The sequence below is a fragment of the Lithobates pipiens genome, unplaced genomic scaffold (genome assembly GCF_037356315.1).
Source record: "Lithobates pipiens isolate NorthernLeopardFrog02 unplaced genomic scaffold, aLitPip1_a1.2 Scaffold_18, whole genome shotgun sequence".
Classification (NCBI taxonomy): Eukaryota; Metazoa; Chordata; class Amphibia; order Anura; family Ranidae; genus Lithobates; species Lithobates pipiens.
In genome coordinates, this window is record NW_027507758.1 from 576,372,238 (window position 1) to 576,392,554 (window position 20,317).

At 45.1% G+C, this 20,317-nt stretch overlaps 1 protein-coding gene across 1 annotated transcript in view; it reads left to right on the forward strand.

The window, feature by feature from the left end:
• The window catches only part of LOC143989066 (cytochrome P450 2K4-like), a 133,230-nt gene that overhangs the window by 98,132 nt on the left and 14,781 nt on the right, over positions 1-20,317 (forward strand). Inside the window, exons 7-8 of the mRNA XM_077489078.1 lie at positions 1,065-1,206; positions 5,277-5,461. Of these exons, the coding sequence (XP_077345204.1) occupies positions 1,065-1,206; positions 5,277-5,461 (327 nt within the window). The remainder of the gene's footprint in view (positions 1-1,064; positions 1,207-5,276; positions 5,462-20,317) is intronic.

A 20,317-nucleotide genomic window follows, 5' to 3' on the forward strand; every position in this document is an offset into this window, starting at 1 on the left:
ACTGCTCCGCTGTGTAATCAATAAGGCACTTCCGTAGTCCCGGCATGGTCATGGTGTGCATTCCATGGTCGGGCTGACAGAAACCAGAAGTCAGAAGATATGGAAATTACTTATTGCATACCAAGTATGTCCCGCCTTATGGTGATGAAACGCGTAAGACGGGACATACTTGGTACACAATACGTAATTTCTGTTTCTTCATTCTTCCGGTTTCTGTCAGTCTGGCCATGGAATGCGTGCCGCGACCACGCCGGAAGTGCCTTATTGATTACACAGCGGAGCAGTGGAGCTCCTTTTTTTCTAAAAATGTTAAATGGAGACTTTTTATTAAATAAAAATGTGGGTCTACGGATTCACACTATGAGGCTCATCTTTTCCATACATATGTGGAAGCCCGTCGCTGGGGATTCCTAAACCGATTTGGTAAGGTGGATTGCAGCTGTGCGAACCAGAGTGATACCTCGTTAAAGGGGGACACCGCCATTGGGATACAGCTATTACGTCTGTTACCCCTGAAGGGGTGAGGCTCTCTGGTGAGTGCAGGCACAAGAGAGTGATGCGGATGGAAGAGGGGAGCACTGGAGAGTCACCTTTATTTTACTTACTGCTATTTAACAGTGTATAATCATATACACATACAGATTATATTTTTTGGGACTTATCACTCTGTAATTAGCACGTCTCACTTTATTTAGGGTTTGTGTGCAGGAGCCGCACACGGAATTTTTTTGGGGATTTGTGTTTTTTTTTTTAACACGTTTATTTGTGTTAATTTATATATACATAGTCAGGCAGCACATTATATTTATGAATTTACACATAGGTTTTTTCTAACAAAATCATTTTTTGAACCGCGCCATTTCTCTTTTGTAGAGCTTTAATATTTCAGAACTCCACCTAAGTGGTGTTCCCAATTAGGGAGGCTGCAGTTCTTTCTTCCTAAGCGTGGATATCTGGTGTTTTTATACTTAAATGACATATGTCAATTGAATAGATGCTATAAAGGAGATTGGCAATCTGCAGAATGTCTAAATGTCCATACGTCTTATATTTCTGTTCTGCAGGGGAAACCAGAATCCACCCTGTATTACCATGATGACAATTTGACAGCCCTGGTCAACAACTTCTTTTCTGCTGGAATGGAGACAACATCCACTGTTTTGAGATGGGGCCTCCTGCTAATGATGAAATATCCTAATATACAAAGTAAGATAAGCAGTGATATGGCCTTTGACCACAGACTGACCAAATACCAAAGATTTTCATTGGAAAATATGGTTAACCATAGTCACCACCTATCGGAATCTGAGAATTGTGCTACTAAAGTGTCTTGAAAAAAGTATTAATACACTTGGAAATTTTCAACATTTTGTCATGTTACAACCAAAAACATAAATGTATTTTATTGGGATTGTATGTGATAGACCAACACAAATGGCGCGTACACACGATCAAACAAGTGGGTGGAAAAGTCCGGCAAACTCAAGTCCGCCAAACAATCCCCCCCGTGTAGCCTCCGGCATACTTTTTTGACCCGAAAGTACGGCGGACTTAGAATGTAGTTTTACACTCCAATCTTCCCGCCGAACTCGCATTTCGTGCCAGTCCGCCGTACTTTTGAAATGAACGGACTTTTCCCGTCCGGAGAAAAGTCCGCTCATTTCGAGCGCGTCTCCAGGTAGGCAGGGCCCGCGAAGGATACGTCGCTGGCCCCGCCGCCTGGTATGGACTTAAAGGGGAACCCCAACGCCAAAAAAAATCGGCGTGGGGGTCCCCCCAAAGTCCACAACAGACCCTTGTCCGAGCACGCTACCCGGCCGGTCAGGAAAGGAGGGGCGAGCGAGCGCCCCCCCCCCCTGAGCCGTACCAGGCCGCGTGCCCTCAACATGGGGGGTGCCTTGGGGAAGGGGGGGCGCGCGGCCCCCCCTCCCCAAAGCACCTTGTCCCCATGTTGATGAGGACCCTTTAATAAGGGGGCCCCCGGATACCGGCCCCCCACCCTATGTGAATGAGTATGGGGTACAATGTACCCCTACCCATTCACCTGTAAAATAAAGTACAAAAAAAAAACACAACACACAAGATAAAATAATTTATTGCACAGCTCCGGGGGTCTTCCGTCTTCGGGGGTCTTCTCGCCGGACTCCTCCGCTATCTTCTTGTAGCTCTTTTACTAGTGGAGGAGCCTGGCATTCTTCTTCGTCACCGTGGCCTCTTCTTCTGACTTCGGGTGTCTTGTCCCCCTCTTCGGTTCTTCTGCCGGGCCACAGCGCCTTCTTATAGCTCTTTTACAGGCAGTGGCCCGGTCTTCTGTCGCTGCCGCCACGCCACCGCCTTCAGTTCTTCTTCTTCTTCTCCTGGAGATGTTGACTCGACGTTCTCTCCGCCCACAATGCCAGGGACGCGCTGCGCTGCCACTTATATAGGGACAAGGGGCGGTGTCACATGGGTTGATGTCACATGGGTTGGTGTCACATGGTGACCCCGCCCCTTACGATGTCACAGTCCCGGAGGATGCTGGGACTGTCGCCATGTGAAATCAACCCATGTGACCAATCCAAGTGACATCAACCCATGTGACACCGCCCCTTGTCCCTATATAAGTGGCAGCGCAGCGCGTCCCTGGCATTGCGGCCGGAGAGAACGTCGAGTCAACATCTCCAGGAGAAGAAGAAGAAGAACGGAAGGCGGCGGCGGCGACAGAAGACCGGGCCACCGCCTGTAAAAGAGCTATAAGAAGGCGCGGTGGCCCGGCAGAAGAACCGAAGAGGGGGACAAGACCCCCGAAGTCGGAAGAAGAGGCTGCGGCGATGAAGAATGCCGGGCTCCTCTGCTAGTAAAAGAGCTACAAGAAGATAGCGGAGGAGTCCGGCGAGAAGACGCCCGAAGACGGAAGACCCACGGAGCTGTGCAATAAATTATTTTATCTTGTGTGTTGTGTTTTTTTTTTGTACTTTATTTTACAGGTGAATGGGTAGGGGTACATTGTACCCCATACTCATTCACATAGGGTGGGGGGCCGGTATCCGGGGGCCCCCTTATTAAAGGGGGCTCCCGGATTCCGATAAGCCCCCCGCCCGCAAACCTCGACAACCAATAGCCAGGGTTGTCGGGAAGAGGCCCTTGTCCTCATCAACATGGGGACAAGGTGCTTTGGGGTGGGGGGGCCGCGCGGCCCCCCCTTTCCCCAAGGCACCCCCCATGTTGAGGGCACGCGGCCTGGTACGGCTCAGGAGGGGGGGGGGCGCTCGCTCGCCCCTCCTTTCCTGGCCGGCCGGGTAGCGTGCTCGGACAAGAGTCTGTTGTGGACTTTGGGGGGACCCCCACGCCGATTTTTTTCGGCATTGGGGTTCCCCTTTAAGTCCATACCAGGCGGCGGGGCCAGCGACGTCTCCTTCGCGGGCCCCGCCTACCTGGAGACGTGCTCAAAATGAGCGGACTTTCCTCCGCGTGTGTGGGCGAGTCCGTTCATTTCAAAAGTAGGGCGGATAGTACGGCGGACTTAGTACGCCGTATTAATCCGCTGAAAAAGTGCCGTGTGTGGGCAAGTAGCCCGTTCGGAAAGTCCGACGGACAGTCTGGCGGTAAGTCCGCCAGACTAAGTACGTCGGACAGACGGCTACGTGTGTACGCGGCTAAAGTGACACATAATTGTGAAGTGAAAGGAAAATAATAAATGTTTTTTACATTTTTTTTACGAATAAATATGTGAAAAGTGTGGCGTGCATTTGTATTCGGCCTCCCTGAGTCAATACTTTGTAGAACCACCTTTTCGCTGCAATTACATCTGCAAGTCTTTACCAGCTTTGCACACCTAGAGAGTGACATTTTTGCCCATTCTTCTATACAAAATAGCTCAAGCTCTGTCAGATTGGATGGAGAGCATCTGTGAACAGCAATTTTCAAGTCATGCCACTGATTCTCACATGGATTTACATCTGGACTTTGACTGGGCCATTCTAACCAATGAATATGCTTTTATCCAAACCATTCCATTGTAGCTCTGGCTATATGTTTAGGGTTGTTATCCTGCTGGAAGGTGAACCTCCACTCCAGTCTCAAGCCTTTTGCAGACTCTAACAGGTTCTCTTATAAGATTGCCCAGTATTTGGCTCCATCCATCTTCCCATCAACTCTGACCAGCTTGTCCCTGCTGAAGAAAAGCATCCCCACAACATGATGCTGCTATCGCCAAGTTTCATGGTGGGTTTAGGGTGATGCACCGAGTTAGTTTTCCACCACACATAGCATTTTGCTTTTAGGCCAGAAAGTTAAGTTTTGGTCTCATCTGACCAGAGTACCTTCTTCCACATGTTTTCTATGTCCTCCACATGGCTTCTCACAAACTGCAAACAGGACCTCTTATGGCTTTCTTTCAGCACTGGCTTTTGTCTTGCCACTCTTCCATAATGGGCAGATTTGTGGCATGCACCACTAATAGTTTTCCTGTGGATAGATTCTCCCACCTGAGCTGTGGATCTCTGCAGCGCCTTCAGAGTTACCATGGGTCTCTTGGCTACTTCTCCGATTAATGCTCTCCTTGCCCAGCCTGTCAGTTTAGGTGGACGACCATGTCTTGGTAGGTTTGCAGTTGTGCCGTACTCTTTTCATTTTCAGATGGTGGATTGAAGAATGCTTTGTGAGATGTTCAAAGCTTGGGATATTTTTTATAACCTTAACCTGCTTTAAACTTCTTCACAGCTTTATACCTAGCCTGCCTGGTGTGTTTCTTGGCCTTGATTATGCTGTTTGTTACTAAGGTTCTCTAAAAAAACCTCTGAGGGCTTCACAGAACAGCTGTATTTATATTGAAACTAAATTACACACAGGTGGACTCTATTTACTAATTAGATGACTTCTTAAGGCAATTGGTTCCACTACATTTTAGTTAGGGGTATCAGAGTAAAGGGGGCTGAATACAAATGCACGTCACACTTTTCAGATATTTATTCATAAAAAATGTTGAAAGTCATTTTCACTTTCCTTCCACTTCATAATTATGTGCCACTTTGTGTTGGTCACATAAAATCCCAATAAAATACATTTACGTTTTTGTTTGTAACATGACCAAATGTGGAAAATGTCAAGGGGTATGAATAATTTTTCAAGGCACTGTATGTGTTAGCTAAAGACAGTACAGTATTTGTTAGCTATATTCTTCAAGCTTATAGTTCCAGCTGAAGTAAACCTTTCCTAAGAGATATTAAGAGACTGCCACAGATATCTACACGTATGTATATTAACTATTGATTTGATGTATAACTGCTTCTGAACAGAAAAAGTACAAGATGAAATTGAAAGAGTCATTGGCACAGCCCAGCCTCAATTAGAGCACCAGAAACAAATGCCATACACTGATGCTGTTATTCATGAGATCTTACGCTATGGTGATATCGCACCGGGAAATCTTCCACATGCAACATCACAAGATGTCACATTCAGAGGATATTTCATTCCAAAGGTGAGTGACAATGGTAATGTAGACCTAAACTAAAATAAAATTAAAAAATGTTACTAGCAGATGGAGGTTTTTGTAGAAGAAGCTACACTATATTACCAAAAGTATTATGATGCCTGCCCACGCACATGAACTTTAAGACCCCTTTCACACCAGGGTGTTTTGCAGGCACTATAGCGTTAGAAATAGCGCCTGCAAAACGCCCTAAAGAAGCTGCACCATTGTGTGTAGTGTGAAAGCCCTGAGGGCTTTCACACTACAGCGGTGCGCTGGCAGGACGTCAGAAAAAAGTCCTGCCAGCAGCTTCTTTGGAGCGGTGAAGGAGCGGTTTTAACCCTTTCGCGGCCGCTAGTGGGGGGTAAAAGCGTCCCGCTAGCGGCCGAAATGCGCCGCAAATCCGCCTCAAATCTGGCGGTAAAACGCCGCTAAAACTAGCGGCGTTTTACCGCCGACACAAGGTGCGGTGTGGTGTGAAAGGGGTCTAATGGCATCCCAGTCTTAGTCCGTAGGGTTCAATATTGAGTTGGCTCATCCTTTGCAGTTATGACAGCTTCAACTTTTCTGGGAAGGCTGTCCACAAGGTTTAGGAGTGTGTCTGTTTTACTGGGAATGTTTTACTATTTTTCAAGAAGCGCATTTGTGAGATCAGGCACTGATGTGAACGAGAAGGCCTGGCTCGAAGTCTCCGCTCTAATTCATCCCAAAGGTGTTCCATCGGGCTGACATCAGGATGCTGTGCAGGCCAGTCAAGTTCCTCCACCCCAAATTCGCTCATCCATGTCTTTATGGACCTTGCTTTCTGCACTGGTCCAAATCATTTGGTGGAGGATGGATTATGATGTGGGGTTATTTTTCAGGGGTTGTTCTGGCACCCTAGTAGGGATGGGCCCAACACTCCCCCCCCCCCCCCCCCTTCGGTTTGCACCAGAACATCCAAACAGGCAAAAAGTTTGTTCGAACACGTGAACACCGTTAAAGTCTATGGGACACGAACATGAAAAATCAAAAGTGCTCATTTGAAAGGCTTATATGCATGGTATTGTCTTCAAAAGTGTTTGAGGACCCGGGTCCTGCCCCAGGGGATATGTATCAATGTATAAAAAAGTTTTAAACACTGACATTTTTTCAGGAGCAGTGATTTTAATAATGCTTAAAGTGAAACAATAAAAGTGTAATATTCCTTTAAATGTCGTACCTGGGGCTGTCTATAGTGTGCCTGTAAAGTGGTGCATGTTTCCCCTGTTTAGAACAGTATGATAGCAAAATGACAACCCCGACAAAGATGGAAGAAGAAGCGGGGAAAGAAAAAAAAACATTAATAACGTAATTGTCAAAAAACGTCTCTTGTCTTTTAAAATTTTTAAGACTTTTTGGTGAAATGGTAGTGGTACATTTGTACCCCATTACCATTTCACACAGGGGAGGCCAGGATCTGGGGATCCCCTTGCTAAAGGGGGCTTCCAGATTCCGATAAGCCCCCCTCCTGCAGACCCCCACAACCACCGGGCAAGGGTTGTGGGGATGAGGCCCTTCTCCCCATCAACACAGGGGCAAAGCGTGTTGGGGGGGCTGCTACCCCAAAGCACCCTCCCGATGTTGAGGGCGTGTGGCCTGGTATGGTTCGGGGTGCTCTCTAGCCCCCCACTTTTACTGTGGCCTGCCAGGTTGCATGATCAGATAAGGGTCTGGTATGGATTTTTGGGGGAACCGCATGCCATTTTTTTTATTTTGGTGTGGGGTTTTCCAAAAAAATCCATACCAGACCCTAAGGGCCTGGTATGGTATTTGGAGGGACCCCCTCTTTTTAATTTTGGTTTGGGGTTCCCCTGTGGGGGAATCCCATGCAGTTTTTATCAATGAACTCTTATGTGTATTGCCACGAGTAGTTATAAATTACTTTTTTTCCTTTAGAAATTTAGTTTTGCTATCAGACTGTTCTAAACAGGGGAAACATGCGCCACTTTACAGGCATACTATAGACACCCCCCAGGTACAAAATTTAAGGGAATATTACACTTTTATTGTTTCACTTTAAGCATTATTAAAATCACTGCTCCCGAAAAAACATACATTTTTAAAACTTTTTTTGCATTGATAAATGTTCCCTGGGGTAGGACCCAGGTCCCCAAACACTTTTTGACAATAACTTGCATATAAGCCTTTAAAATTAGCACTTTTAATTTTTCATGTTAATGTCCCATAGACTTTAACAGTGTTCCGACAGCTTTGGAATTTCCCCCGAACACAGCATATTGCTTGGTGTTCTGCAGAACATCTGAACAACCAAAGCTCGGCCCGAACTTATGCTCACGCCCATCCCTACCCCCTAGCTCCAGTGAAGGGAACTCTTAAGGCGTCAGCATACCAAAACATTTTGGACAATTTCATGCTCCCAACTTTGTGGGAACAGTTTGGGGATGGGCCCTTCTTGTTCCAACATGACTGTGCCCCAGTCCTGACCTCAACCCTATGGATCCCCTTTGGGATGAATTAGAGCAGACACTGCGAGCCAGGCCATCTCGTCCACATCAGTGCCTGATCTCATGAATGCACTTCTTGAAGAATGGTCAAACATTCCCATAGACACACTCCTAAACCTTGTGGACAGTCTTCCCAGAAAAGTTGAAGCTTTTATAGCTGCAAAGGGTGGGCCAACTCAATATTGATCCCTACGGACTAAGCCCTTGTACACACGGTCGGAGAATCTGTCAGAATGTGTCCTATCGGACCGTGTTGTCGGATAATCCGACTGTGAGTGGTATGCATCGGACTGTTTCCGTCGGAATATCCGTCGGACCAAATTTTCCAACTTGCTGGAAATATTTTCCGACAAACTGGTCTGATAGGACATACTCCGATCATGTGTAGAGAATTCCGATCGGACAAAGTGCCACGCATGCTCAGATCAAATTCCTACATCAAAGCTATTGGCTACTAGCCTGAACGTAGTCCCATCGTAACGAAATTACGTCATCACGTTCTGAAAGATTGGATTTTTCGACAACTTTGTCCGACTGTGTGTATGCAACAGTTTCGGACAAGATCCGACGGACAAAATCCGACGGATTTGGATGTCGGAATCTCCGACCGCGTGTACAAGGGCTAAGACTGGGATGCCAATAAAGTTTATGTGTGTGTAAAGGCAGGCATCCCAATAATTTTGGTAATATAGTGTATATATGTCTCTTATGAGTTATATAAATACAGCGCTCAGTCAAACTACAAAAGATCCCAGCAAAGTAAAGAAAAAAAAATTATATAGAAATAAGTAAAACGTTATATATAAAGTGCTGCTAATTATGGACTCAATACTATAAGTAAAAATAGCCTTAGTTTATACATAAAACCACATGATTATATATGAAATATCAATCCAGTATAAAAAGAGTGCAAAAAACGTGCCTTATGCAAGAAAACTCCTTGGTGTCCCATGTGCTTTACAACCACTATTGTACTTTTCACTTTAAGCCTTAATTAACCATGTGCAACCTCAACCTTTACAAACCACTCACTAGATATATAGACCCACTGATGTTTAGGGTCAAAACATACTTAGGATCATGGGAGGGTTCCCCCACTACTTCACCTTGCATATTCAATTATCTTGCTCTCCAGGGTCTGCACACTTATTTCTCCTAAGGAGTTCCACCACTATTGTTCTTCTTTACTCATCAGCCAGACCAGTCCGCCAATCACCATAATTCTTCTTTGATTCTCACATGAATGCTGGCATAGGGATAAAATTAGGGCTCGAGACCTGCAGGAAAGCATGGGAATGACATTTTTGTACTTTTTACACAGCAGGAATGCCGTTCCCATTAGCAACCATGTCCTGCAGGACTGGCCTCAAGTATGTGAGCTGTTTGTGGCAGTTAGTGTTAGTGTGCGGGAATTAGAGGGCGTCTGCCCCAACGGGGGGGCAGTCTGCCCCGAGTGCCGCACATTGGGGGTGTCTTTCTGGCACACCTGTTCTCCCTTCCCTCAGTCCTTCTCCAGTGGCTGCTATACTATATCACATATATATAGGAAGAGCATGATGGGATTTTTAGGATGCCAAGAATAGATCAGGAACAAACCGATATATAAAAATATCAAATTTATTTATACATAAAAACATCAGGGTATCACCATACAGTAACCATATTGTAGATGAAAAGTAGTATTTTCTTGCTCTACATGTTGTTTCGCCATACAATGGCTTCCTCAGGAGACAAGTACTGCATGTATGGTCACTATGAATTGAAAACAATATATTAGAGACATACAAAATTGTTGTATATTGTATAACATCTCAATGTAAACAATAAACACATCAGAAAACTCTCAAAGAGCATGGAACCATAAAGCCAAATTCAGCATGAGCCTATCAATAAAGTTTAAAGTCTCAGCTGTCTAGAGGGCAATGATAATTTGGAGATATCTGGTGCACCACAGAGGGGGACATAGGAACTCCAATAGCAATGAATCTATGAATATGGGAAGATATTATTTGATCACACTATGTAGATATTAGGAACAGATAGGCAACTATATATACAGTACATATGCATATATGCACATACACATAATACATCCAATAAGTGGAACCTACCAGAAGATCCAGAGTCTATAACTCAACATTCATCCCAAAAAGGAGGACTTTCAGTTGTATCGTGTTGAAAAAAATGAAACTTACAGAATGAAATTCAAAAACGGGTAAAATCCTAAAATAACAATAAATGCGAGAAGGAACAGTTCAGCAGTATACAATCCATTGCACCCTCAATCAGAAAGAGAGAGGATTAAAACAATACCAAAATTTTTCTTTACCTTCACAGAATGATGCCACAAATATCTCTTCCTTCCAGTGTCAGGCTGCTGCAAAGATAGCAGGCTCAGGGGCCCTTTTATGCCCCCTCCACTTTTTCCAGTGTACAATGGCGCAGAGGGAAGCGCGGACGCCTAGAATAGCCACAGCTCATGTGCGAGTTGCGCCGGAAGTGAAATCACATCTAGGCATGGGAAAATCTAACCAGAACAGGGAGAGGCTTCAGGCTGCAAAGCCCTTAGCCACTCAACTCCGCCCAAGCCCCAATGGAAATGAGGGAAAAAGGGCAGAATCCTGCTATGGGGGCATGCTGAGCATGAGTCCAATGGCGCCAGCCCCAAATCGCCCGCAAAGGAGAACCTTCCAATGGGAATGATGGTGATGCCCTGGGCGTCCATATGGTCACCTATCTCCAAACAATGAACCTCTTAAAAAAAAACACAAAACACCATCTAGTGGCCAAGCATGGAAAATACAACTCCAGCATGTGAGCCCTTGTACACACGGTCGGAGAATCCGTCGGAATGTGTCCTATCGGACCGTTTTGTCGGATAATCTGTGTGTGGTATGCATCGGACTGTTTCCGTCTGAATATCCGTCGGACCAAATTTTCCAACTTGCTGGAAATATTTTCCGACAAACTGGTCCGATCGGACATACTCAGATCATGTGTAGAGAATTCCGATCGGAGAAAGTGCCACGCATGCTCAGATCAAATTCCTACATCAAAGCTATTGGCTACTAGCCTGAACGTAGTCCCATCGTAACGAAATTACGTCATCACGCTCTAAAAGATCGGATTTTCCGACAACTTTGTCTGACCGTGTGTATGCAACAGTTTCGGACAAGATCCGTCAGACAAAATCGACGGACAAAATCCGACGGATTTGGTTGTCGGAATCTCCGACCGCGTGTACAAGGGCTAAGACACATTTGTTTTTGACACATGAGCCAGATATCTAAGTTACAATTCCCTAGACAGAGAAAGGATATATATTAAAGGCAGGGATATCTGTAATGCTTTTCAAATCCATGCATAAATGAGTTTAAAAAAACTATTATACAAAAATATACAAACATTATATCATCTTTTAATATCAAAATTAGGAAACATTATCCTAAGTATGCACAGTCTTAAAATTCTCCTTCACAGGCCAAAGAGAAATTAAATGGCTTAAAGGAAGGGTTTATAGCTGATGGACTCATTCAGTTTTATTCTGACCAACAACATATTTTTGTTTAATCGCTCCCATTATCTCCAGGTGCAGGGGGTTGCGATGGGGACTCATTGTGCCCCATCCTATGCCAACTTGTACTTGGGGGGATGGGAACAATATATTTTTTCATGGGAGGAATTACAGGACAGCCTAAGCGAGGTACTTATTTGGCGTAGATTCATCTATGATATTTTTGTGATATGGACAGGGTCCAGGGAGGAATTACTTTCCTTCCTGGTAGTCCTAAAACTAAATTAGTTCAATTTAAAATTCACAATGAACTATGACCAAAGGAGCATAAGCTTTCTTTACATTCAGATTTTGATCAATGATGATGGAAGAATATGCTCTTCTTTATTTCTGTAAGCCCTCAACAGGCAACACAATACTCCATTCTACCAGTTCCCACCCCAGACCCTTCGTTTTGAGCATACCGTACACCCAGTACCTTAGGTTAAAAATAAATTGTAGTTGACAGAAAGACTATGAGACTGAGGCCAAGACCTTACAAAATCATCTCTTAGCAAGAGGCTATAGTCGATCATGTCTTAAACAGGCCTATCATCGGGCCAATTTGAGTAATAGAGATACTAATCTTTGCCAAAAAAAACAAAATAGTAGATCAAAAAGTTTGTTTAATAATTCATTTCTTAGGGCAACATCGGCAGGTTAGGGATATTATTCCCAAATATTGGCATTTACTAGTAGCAGACGACATGGTTTCCAAATACGTCAGTCCCTATCCTCAAATTACATATAGAAGGTCTCAGTCTCTTAGGGATCAACTTGTCCATAGTCATTTAATCACAAAATTCCCACAGCATGCTCGAAAACTTACGAGTACTGGGTCGTGTGGAAAATTTAATTTTTGCAGGTACATGATGAATGGTATTTCTATATACCTGACAAAGACCAGCTAGAGGTATAACTAATGCAATTACAATACTCACGAAACCCTTTACTTAACACTGCAGTATTAAGGAGACGACAAGAAGAGATGAGTCAAGATTAAAATTCAGCGGTTGTCTGGTTTATTCTGGGAGAGGCTGCATTTTATATGAACCCTTATCAGCCAATCATTGCATAGAACATGGGTGTGGCTAATACAGAGGCGTACATTACATATCATTACATATCATTAACTATGTCATCTGCTTTCATGTGTCACAGTCATGGGATATGTGGCCCAGACATATTGTGACACAATTTCTTTATTTAGACAGTACAGAATAAAACTGCTTATGCAAGCTATATTTTCTTATATGCATGTTTATAGGGAAATTGCCACAGTCTGCAAATACAGAGTTTAAAACAACTAATAGGTTAACCCAAGTTAATCTTATATGAACTTATAAAGATGGAGTCACTCTGGTTCAGCCATATCACAACATTGGTCAGATAAAGCTCCCCAATAGAAAAAAATATATAAACACCAATCAGCCGACATATGGGGCTTTATCATAGTTTTAAATGATCTAAAATGACATTTTTTGCCCTTGCACTGGTAAAGGTGCATTACTGGGCACTGATCAGGCTGCATTTGATGGGCACTGGCAATGTAGCAATTACAGTCGGTGTATTGTGCCACCTGCACATTGTACACCTAAAGCTACCCCAATTGCAGGTGTTCTTCTGGTCCTATACCACAGGCAGCTGCTGCAGCAATTACAGTCAGTGTATTATGCCACCTGCACAGTGTACACCTAAAGCTACCGCAATTGCTGGTGTTCTTCTGGTCCTATATCACAGGCAGCTGTAGCAGTTACAGTAGGTGTATTGTGCCACCTGCGCAGTGTACACCTAAAGCTACCACAATTGCTGATGTTCTGCTGGTCCTATACCACAGGCAGCTGTAGCAATTACAGTCGGTGTATTGTGTCACCTGTACAGTGTACAGCTAAAGCTACCCCAATTGTTGGTGTTCTTCTGATCCTTTACCACAGGCAGCTGCTACAGCAATTACAGTCGGTGTATTGTGTCATCTGCACAGTGTACGCCTAAAGCTACCCCATTTGCCTGTGTTCTGCTGATTCTATCTGCAGGCAGCTGTAGCAATTACAGTCAGTGTACTGTGTCATCTGCACAGTTTGCACATAAAGCTACCCCAATTGCTAGTGTTCTGCTGATCCTATACAGCAGGCAGCTCCATTAATTACAGTTTGTGTATTGTGTCATCTGCACAGTGTGCACCTAAAGCTAACCCAATTGCTGGTGTTCTTCAGATCCTATACCACAGACAGGCAGCTACAGTAATTACAGTCAGTGTATTGTGTCATCTGCACAGTGTGTACCTAAAGCTACCCCAATTGCTGGTGTTCTACTGATCCTATATCGCAGGCAGCTGCAGTAATTACAGTCGGTGTACTGTGACATCTGCACAATGTGCACTTAAAGCTACTCCAATTGCTGGTGTTCTCATAGTAATAATACTACAGGAAGGCAGTTGATTCTGCTAGCTGCAGTATAATCAGTATATACGTCCCAGCTTTGTGCAACTACATCTCCCTGCAGGCCATTAGTATGTCTGGAAGGCCAACAAGGAGAGGCAGACAGTCACAAGCCAATAAAAGAGGGCAAGTGGGCTCTGTGTCTAGAGGCAACAGTGCTGGTCATGGACAAGGTGCATCCTCATCAGCATGTGGTAATGGGACACGCTTGTCCTTTGGTTCGGCAGCTGGCAATGTTGAGCCGCATCATGCCAAAGACTTGGTAGAGTGGATGACCAAGCCCTCCTCATCCTCCTCATCCTCTCTCACCCAGGCTCAGGATACTGGCAAAGCAGCTGCCAATGCAGCATCTTCCCTCATCTCAATTCCATCAGTCACTCCTTCCCTAGCCCCCCATGTCCTCCTGAGGTGTCCCCCAAACTGTTTGAGCAGAGTATTGAGTACATGCCCCAGGTGCATACCCAGCGTTTTGAAGGCTCTGATGATGATACCCAGCTAGAGAAAGGCAGTAACGTGAGCCCAGAGAGAGGGTATGCTCAAGAAGGACAGCAATCTGGCAGTTATGTTCCCCCAGCTGCAGCATACTGCCAGGTTTGCTCCAGTGATGAGGAGGGAGGGGATGATGAGGTCACTGACTCCACGTGGGTGCCTGATAGGAGAGAGGAGGAAGCACATTTCCAACGAGGCAGGATGCCCTCCAGGGACCAGCTTAAGGGCAGCACACTGACTGCATCACACAGCAGAGCTCCACCTGTGCAGGGCGCTGCCTCTGTGTGTTATTCAAAAAATTCTTTGGTGTGAGCCTTTTTTGAGATGAGTGAATCAGATTGCACCGCTGCTATTTGCAACATATGTCTCAAGCGAAGCTCGCGTGGCCAAAACATTAGCTGCTTGGGCACAACATGCTTGACCAGACATATGTCGACCTGCCATGCAGTTTGTTGGCAAGTGTACCTAAAAGACCCATACCAAAGAACAAAGTGGACCTCTCCTTGCTTCTCATCAGCTGGGATCTCCAACCCCACTATACCTTTAGTCCTCTCTGAAACCTGCACTGAGAGGAATGAAGTTATAGAATTAGGTGTGTCACAGCCAAGTACTTGTGGGCAATATGCTAGCTGTACACTGATGTCTGATTGTACCAGGCAAATTTCCCTGCCCCAGCTGCTGCACCGTCGAAAGACATTCACTCCCAGCCATCCACATGCCCAGCGGTTGAATGCTAGCTTTGCTAAATTGCTAGCACTTCAAGTGCTGCCTTTTCAGTTGGTAGACTCAGCCCCCTTCCGTGAGTTTGTGCAATATCCGGTTCCTCAGTGGCAGGTTCCCAGATGCCACTTTTTCTCACGGAAGGTGATTCCGGCTCTCTACCGGCATGTGGAAGGCAATGTCCAGGCCTCGCTGGTCAGCGGTAAGGTGCATATTACCACTGACTCATGGTCCAGCAGGCATGGACTGGGACGTTACCTATCTTTCACGGCACATTGGGTGACTCTTCAGGCAGCTGGGAAGGATGCAGGACAAGGTGCAGTAGTGTTGGAGGTTGTTCCGCCACCATGCCTCCAAAATGCTACTACTGGTGATTGTGACACACCTCTCTCCTCCACCCCCTCCTCTTCTACTTCCTCCATGGCCTCTTCCTGTGCTCTGTCCTTGGAACCAGCGGTGCTCCATAGGCTTTCAAGGGGCTACGCAAGTACACAGGCACAAAGATGCCGTACTTGCGCTGGTGTGCTTGGGGGACAGGAGCTACACTGGGGCAAAGATTCTGTCATCTCTACAGGGGCAGGCTGAGAGGTGGTTGACGCCACAGCAGCTTAAGCCAGGAATGGTGGTTTGCGACAATGGCACCAACCTCCTCTCCGCGATCCGACAGGGACAACTGACCCATGTGCCCTGTCTGGCTCATATCCTTAACTTGGTTGTGCAGTGGTTCTTGGGCAGGTACCCGGGCTTACAGGATGTCCTGAGGCAGGCCAGGAAAGTTTGTGTATTTCTGGCGGTTATATAATGCCAGTGCTCAGCTGGCTGACCTCCAAAAGGAATTGAACCTGCCCAAGAACCGCCTAATCTGTGACATGCCCACCAGGTGGAACTCAACGTTGGCCATTCTGCAGCAGCTGCACATGCAGCAGAGGGCCATCAATGAGTACCTGTGTGACTATGGCACCAGGACCGGGTCGGGGAGCTCGATTTTTTTCCCCACGCCAGTGGGCCATGATCAGGGATGCATGCACTGTCCTGTCACCATTTGAGGAGGCCACGAGGATGGTGAGCAGTGACAGTGCATGAATCAGTGACACTGTCCCTCTTGTCCACCTGTTGGAGCACACGCTGCGTGGAATAATGGACTTCCTTGCTTCTCAAGCTCCCCTTTATCCAGACATTGTTCCTCCTGACCCGCCAATCACACAAGAAGAGGAGGAGGAGGAGGATTGTGTCAGCATGGAGGTGGAGCCTGGCACTCAGCATCAGCAGCAGTCTTTTATTGATCATTTACAGTCTAAGAAACCTGTGGACTTGTACGTGGCTGGGAGGAGGTGGCTGTGGATCATGTCATCCTTAGTGACCCAGAGGACTCCGGACTGAACGCCTCAGCTAACCTACGCTGCATGGCCTCCCTGATCCTGCAAAGCCTGCGGAAGGATCCTCGTATTCTTCGGATCAAGGAGAGGGATCATTACTGGCTGGCAACTCTCCTTGATCCACGGTACAAGGGTAGGGTTGCGGACCTTATCTTGCCATTGCAGAGGGAGCAGAAGATGAGACATCTTTGGAAGGCCTTGGAGAAAGGTCTGTGCAACGCGTTCTCAGAGACTGGGAGGTTACAAGTTCCTGGTCCTGGACAACGTGTTGCTGAGGCTTCGGTCAGTCACAGAAGGAGCCGTGGAGAAGGTGGCTGTCTGACCAATTCGTTCAGACAATTTTTTAGTCCTCATCCCCAAGGTATGATCAGTTCCAGCAACCGTCGCCAGCGTCCAATTTACATGGTGCAGGAATACCTGGGGGCAAGATCAGACTTGGACACCTTTCCCACCGAAAATTTTCTGGGTTACTGGGTTGTGTAATTACAATTTTTGATGCAATACTTTGCAGCAGGGCTCATACCTGCGCTCCAAATAGAGTATCTGTGAGGGGTTGCATTGTCGTGGCACCAGCACCAGTGCCTAAGGCCCAATTTTTCAGCCCCTGTTTAGCAGGGGCTTGTAATTACAATTGTTGATGAGATACTTTACAGCAGGGCTCATTCCTGCTCTCCAACTCGAGTTTCTGTGAGGTGTTGCAGTGTTGTGGCACCAGTGCCTAAGGCCCAATTTTTCTGCCCTGTTCAACAGGTGCATGTAATTACAATTATTGATATATTTCACAGCAGGGCCCGTTCCAGCGCCCACCGAGAGTAACTGTGAGGACTTACAGTGTTATGGCACCAGCACCACCAAAGTCCAAATTTTTATACCACTGTTCAACAATGTAATGTAATTACAATTCTTGCTATAATAGTTCACAACAGGGCATTCCAGCACCCAAGAGTCATTTTGAGGGCTTACAGTTTTGTGGCAACACCAACACCTTAGGCCCAAATTTCTGCAGAGCATATAGGGCAGGCCCCCATTTTCAAACATCCAACTTACAAACATCTCCTACTTGCAAACGGAAGACAACAGGAAGTGAGATGAAATCTACCCCTAGGAAGTGAAATTCTCTCCTGTAAGAGTTGATATGGGAAAAATGTGTCTCCTCTCTGATGCTTTATCCCAATCCTTCTTCTAATAAAAACCCCAAATTTTCAAAAAACATTGGTCATTGGGACAGAAAGTGAGGTGAAATCTTCTGAAGAGGTGCGCAGACAGCAAAAAAAAAAAAAAAAAAAAAGTTACAGGGGTGATAAGCCTTCCCTATGTTTTCCAAAAAGATTAAAAATAGATTTTTTTTTTACTGGAGCTACACTTTTTAATGTACCAGTTAAAAATGACTAACAGATTCTACTTAACAACAAACCTACACAGTCCCTGTCTTGTTTGCACTGCCTGTATACTGCTGTTCTAAGTATATAGTGCCTGGGAGCCCCACACTTTTCCTTTTTTTAATTTGGGTATGGGGTTCCCCTTAATATCCCTACAAGACCCAAAGGGGCTGGTAATGGGGAGGGGGGTACCCATGCCATTTTTCTCAATGATTTTCAGTCATATTGCCGGGACCAGATATTACATTAAAACTGCAAGCAATTTTAAATGACTTTTTTCTGTAAAATGTCATTTTGTTCAGGGACTGTTCTAAACACAGGAAACACGTGCCACTTCACAAGCATAATATAGACACCCCCCAGGCACAATATTTAAAGGAATATTTCACTTTTTTTCACCCACTTTAAGCGTCATTAAAATCAGTGCTCCCGAAAAAACGACCGTTGTTAAAACTTTTTTTTGCATTGATACATGTCCCCTGGGGCAGGAGCCGGGTCCTCAAACAAGACAATAACTTGCATATTAGCCTTTAAAATTAACATTTTTGATTTTCAAACATTCGAGTCCCATAGACTTTAATGGGGTTCTAAAGTGTGTGCAAATTTTCGGTTCGTTCGCAGGTTCTGGTGTTCAGCTCATCCCTAGTGTTGTCACATGAAAAGATATAAGAAAATATTTACAAAAATGTGAGGGATGTGTGTGTGTGTATGTTTATGTATTATATATACAGTGCCTTGCGAAAGTATTCGGCCCCCTTGAACTTTTCAACCTTTTGCCACATTTCAGGCTTCAAACATAAAGATATAAAATTTTAATTTTTTGTGAAGAATCACCAACAAGTGGGACACAATTGTGAAGTGGAACGGAATCTATTGGATATTTTAAACTTTTTTAGCAAATAAAAAACTGAAAAGTGGTGCGTGCAAAATTATTCGGCCCCTTTACTTTCAGTGCAGCAAACTCACTCCAGAAGTTCAGCGAGGATCTCTGAATGATCCAATGTTGTCCCAAATGACTGATGGTGATAAATCCACCTGTGTGTAATCAAGTCTCTGTATAAATGCACCTGCTCTGTGATAGTCTCAGGGTTCTGTTGAAAGCGCAGAGAGCATCATGAAGACCAAGGAACACACCAGGCAGGTCCGTAATACTGTTGTGGAGAAGTTTAAAGCTGGATTTGGATACAAAAAGATTTCCCAAGCGTTAAACATCCCAAGGAGCACTGTGCAAGCGATCATTTTGAAATGGAAGGAGTATCAGACCACTGCAAATCTACCAAGACCTGGCTGTCCCTCTAAACTTTCAGCTCAGACAAGGAGAAGACTGATCAGAGATGCAGCCAAGAGGCCCATGATCACTCTGGATGAACTGCAGAGAACTACAGCTGAGGTGGGAGAGTCTGTCCATAGGACAACAATCAGTCATACACTGCACAAATCTGGCCTTTATGGAAGAGTGGCAAGAAGAAAGCCATTTCTCAAAGATATCCATAAAAAGTCTCGTCTAAAGTTTGCCACAAGCCACCTGGGAGACACACCAAACATGTGGAAGAAGGTGCTCTGGTCAGATGAAACCAAAATCAAACTTTTTGCCCACAATGCAAAACTATATGTTTGGCGTAAAAGCAACACAGCTCATCACCCTCAACACACCATCCCCACTGTCAAACATGGTGGTGGCAGCATCATGGTTTGGGCCTGCTTTTCTTCAGCAGGGACAGGGAAGATGGTTAAAATTGAGGGGGAAGATGGATGCAGCCAAATACAGGACCATTCTGGATGAAAACCTGTTGGAGTCTGCAAAAGACCTGAAACTGGGACGGAGATTTATCTTCCAACAAGACAATGATCCCAAACATACAGCAAAATCTACAAAGGAATGGTTCACAAATAAACGTATCCAGGTGTTAGAATGGCCAAGTCAAAGTCCAGACCTGAATCCAATCGAGAATCTGTGGAAAGAGCTGAAAACTGCTGTTCACAAACGCTCTCCATCCAACCTCACTGAGCTCGAGCTGTTTTGCAAGGAAGAATGGGCAAGAATTTCAGTCTCTCGATGTGCAAAACTGATAGAGACATACCCCAAGCGACTTGCAGCTGTAATCGCAGCAAAAGGTGGCTCTACAAAGTATTAACGCAAGGGGGCCGAATAATTTTGCACACCCCACTTTTCATTTTTTTATTAGTAAAAAAAGTTTCAAAAATCCAATAGATTTCGTTCCACTTCACAATTGTGTCCCACTTGTTGGTGATTCTTCACAAAAAATAAAAATGTTATATCTTTATGTTTGAAGCCTGAAATGTGGCAAAAGGTTGAAAAGTTCAAGGGGGCCGAATACTTTTGCAAGGCACTGTATATATATATATATATATATATATATATATATATATATATATATATATAGTGACATTGGGGTGTTTAGC